Below are 1,833 nucleotides of genomic sequence, written 5' to 3'. Positions count from 1 at the left end.
AATGGCAACTTTTTGTTGGAAATGAGCCAATCCATAAATGTGCAAGTTGGATTTTTCACATGATTCATTGGTGATGCTCTGTATTGGAGAATCACTGTTAAGATTCAAGTTGATGGAAAATAAAAAGGCATGCTCATCTCTAACATTCTCCACGTCTGATCGTTGTCTTACCCAAGCTTTACTGGTAAATCCTCCAAATATTGAACCACTATTTGTTTCGAATAATATCAGATTTGGTTGATTGTATTTGGCTTGAACATTGTGGAAGTATGAATAATCGAATGGTCTATTCTCATCACATGAAAAAACCAAAGATAAGTAACAATTACGAGTAAATCCCAATTTACTCCTGATGAGGTGCAATAATTCTTGTTGTTGAATAGGAGAACACCATCCCTGTAGAGAATTTGATTGATTTGTATCGAATTTACTTGTTTTTAGGAGAGTGTACAGATTCATATGGCCATGAGTCTCGGAATTGTGTACACTTTCACAATCAAAGGAGAATGAAATGTCATGGAATGGTAAAGACATTTTTTTAAATATGTGAAACGTGATTTTGCTTTTTTGTCATTCTGTGTGCCTTGGATTTTCAAAATGTGATGTTGATTAGGATTTTGGACAGAATTAATATGATCAAGTATTTACAGTTTTTTCTTTTGGATTGAATCCACATTTTTCATCAAGCTGATTAAACTGTAAATGCTAGGAAATCGCTTTTAGCTAGGGACAACCTTGATGGCACACAATAAAAAAACAATCAAATTGATTTTTAGTTCAAATCAGTTCTTAATTTTCAAAAATAGCAAGCAAAATCACAAAATTCGTTGTAATGTTTGAAGAATGTCAATGTCAATTTAATTTCTTGCTCTCGTTTCCTAAGTCAAAAAAAACCAAATGGTTCTTGAATCTGTATTATCTGAAGATAACAAGGTCTATTCAGACGCAAAGTCATACTGTCAACTGTTGTTGACTTGTGCCATTGCTTGTGAAATTTCGTACATGCCTGATCCATTGTACACATTAAACAAGGAGTATTCCCAATTTGAGCATGGTATCAAGAAACTATGTAGTAGTATTACTAATGATATGGACGCAAAGGCAACACTTGAAACAAGATATGTTGTGGCTGATTGTTCTGATGAAAATCGTAAAAGAATTGTTGTAGCAATTAGAGGTTCCTACTCCAAGTCTGATATTTTGACAGATGTAAAGTTGATCCCTGCCATGAATTACTATGGATATGGCGTTTTACATAGTGGCTTCTTGGAAAGAGCCAAATTCATTCCACTTGATTACTTTTTAGAAAAGATTAACGAAGGTTATCAAGTTGTTATTACTGGACACAGCATGGGTGGAGCAGTTGGGGCCATCCTTGCAACGCGATTGATGCAAGCTACTGAAGCAAAGGCCATCAAGAAACCACCAATTCAATTCATTGGTTTTGGAGTTCCCTTGCTGGCTGATGTTAAGTTCAAAGAAAGAATTCTAAAAGATGAACAGTCGAACTATTTCCATTTTTATATCAACGAAAAAGATTGTGTTCCAAGATCTATTAGTATTGTTAGTGAAATTATCAGTCTTTCTGCTGAATCAGATCTGATTGACCAAGTGTCAAACTTTCTAAAAACTGTTGTGTCGGCAATCTCCAGTATTACAGGAAGGGTTCATAGAGCAGAAATAATTAATTCTGGTATATCTGTTTTCCAGTGGTTTTCTAAAGTAATTGCCAAGGTAATTCACAAATATGCACCACAGTTTTCTCCTTTTGGTAATCACATTCACATTTCCTATTCTAACAATAAGCAAATAGTTACTGAACATCAAGAGGAA

At 34.4% G+C, this 1,833-nt stretch overlaps 1 protein-coding gene across 1 annotated transcript in view; it reads left to right on the top strand.

Moving 5' to 3' along the window:
* Positions 1 to 897: 897 nt before the first annotated feature.
* NAEGRDRAFT_82367 (uncharacterized protein) overlaps positions 898 to 1,833 on the top strand; it is a gene marked incomplete at its 5' end in the record, with an annotated part of 2,729 nt that continues 1,793 nt past the window's right edge. The window contains one exon of the mRNA XM_002668204.1: positions 898 to 1,812. Coding sequence (XP_002668250.1) covers positions 898 to 1,812 — 915 coding nt within the window. The remainder of the gene's footprint in view (positions 1,813 to 1,833) is intronic.

The sequence above is a fragment of the Naegleria gruberi genome (assembly GCF_000004985.1).
Source record: "Naegleria gruberi genomic scaffold NAEGRscaffold_500, whole genome shotgun sequence".
Taxonomy (NCBI): Eukaryota; Heterolobosea; class Eutetramitea; order Acrasida; family Naegleriidae; genus Naegleria; species Naegleria gruberi.
This window is presented reverse-complemented; position numbering and strand designations above follow the sequence as displayed.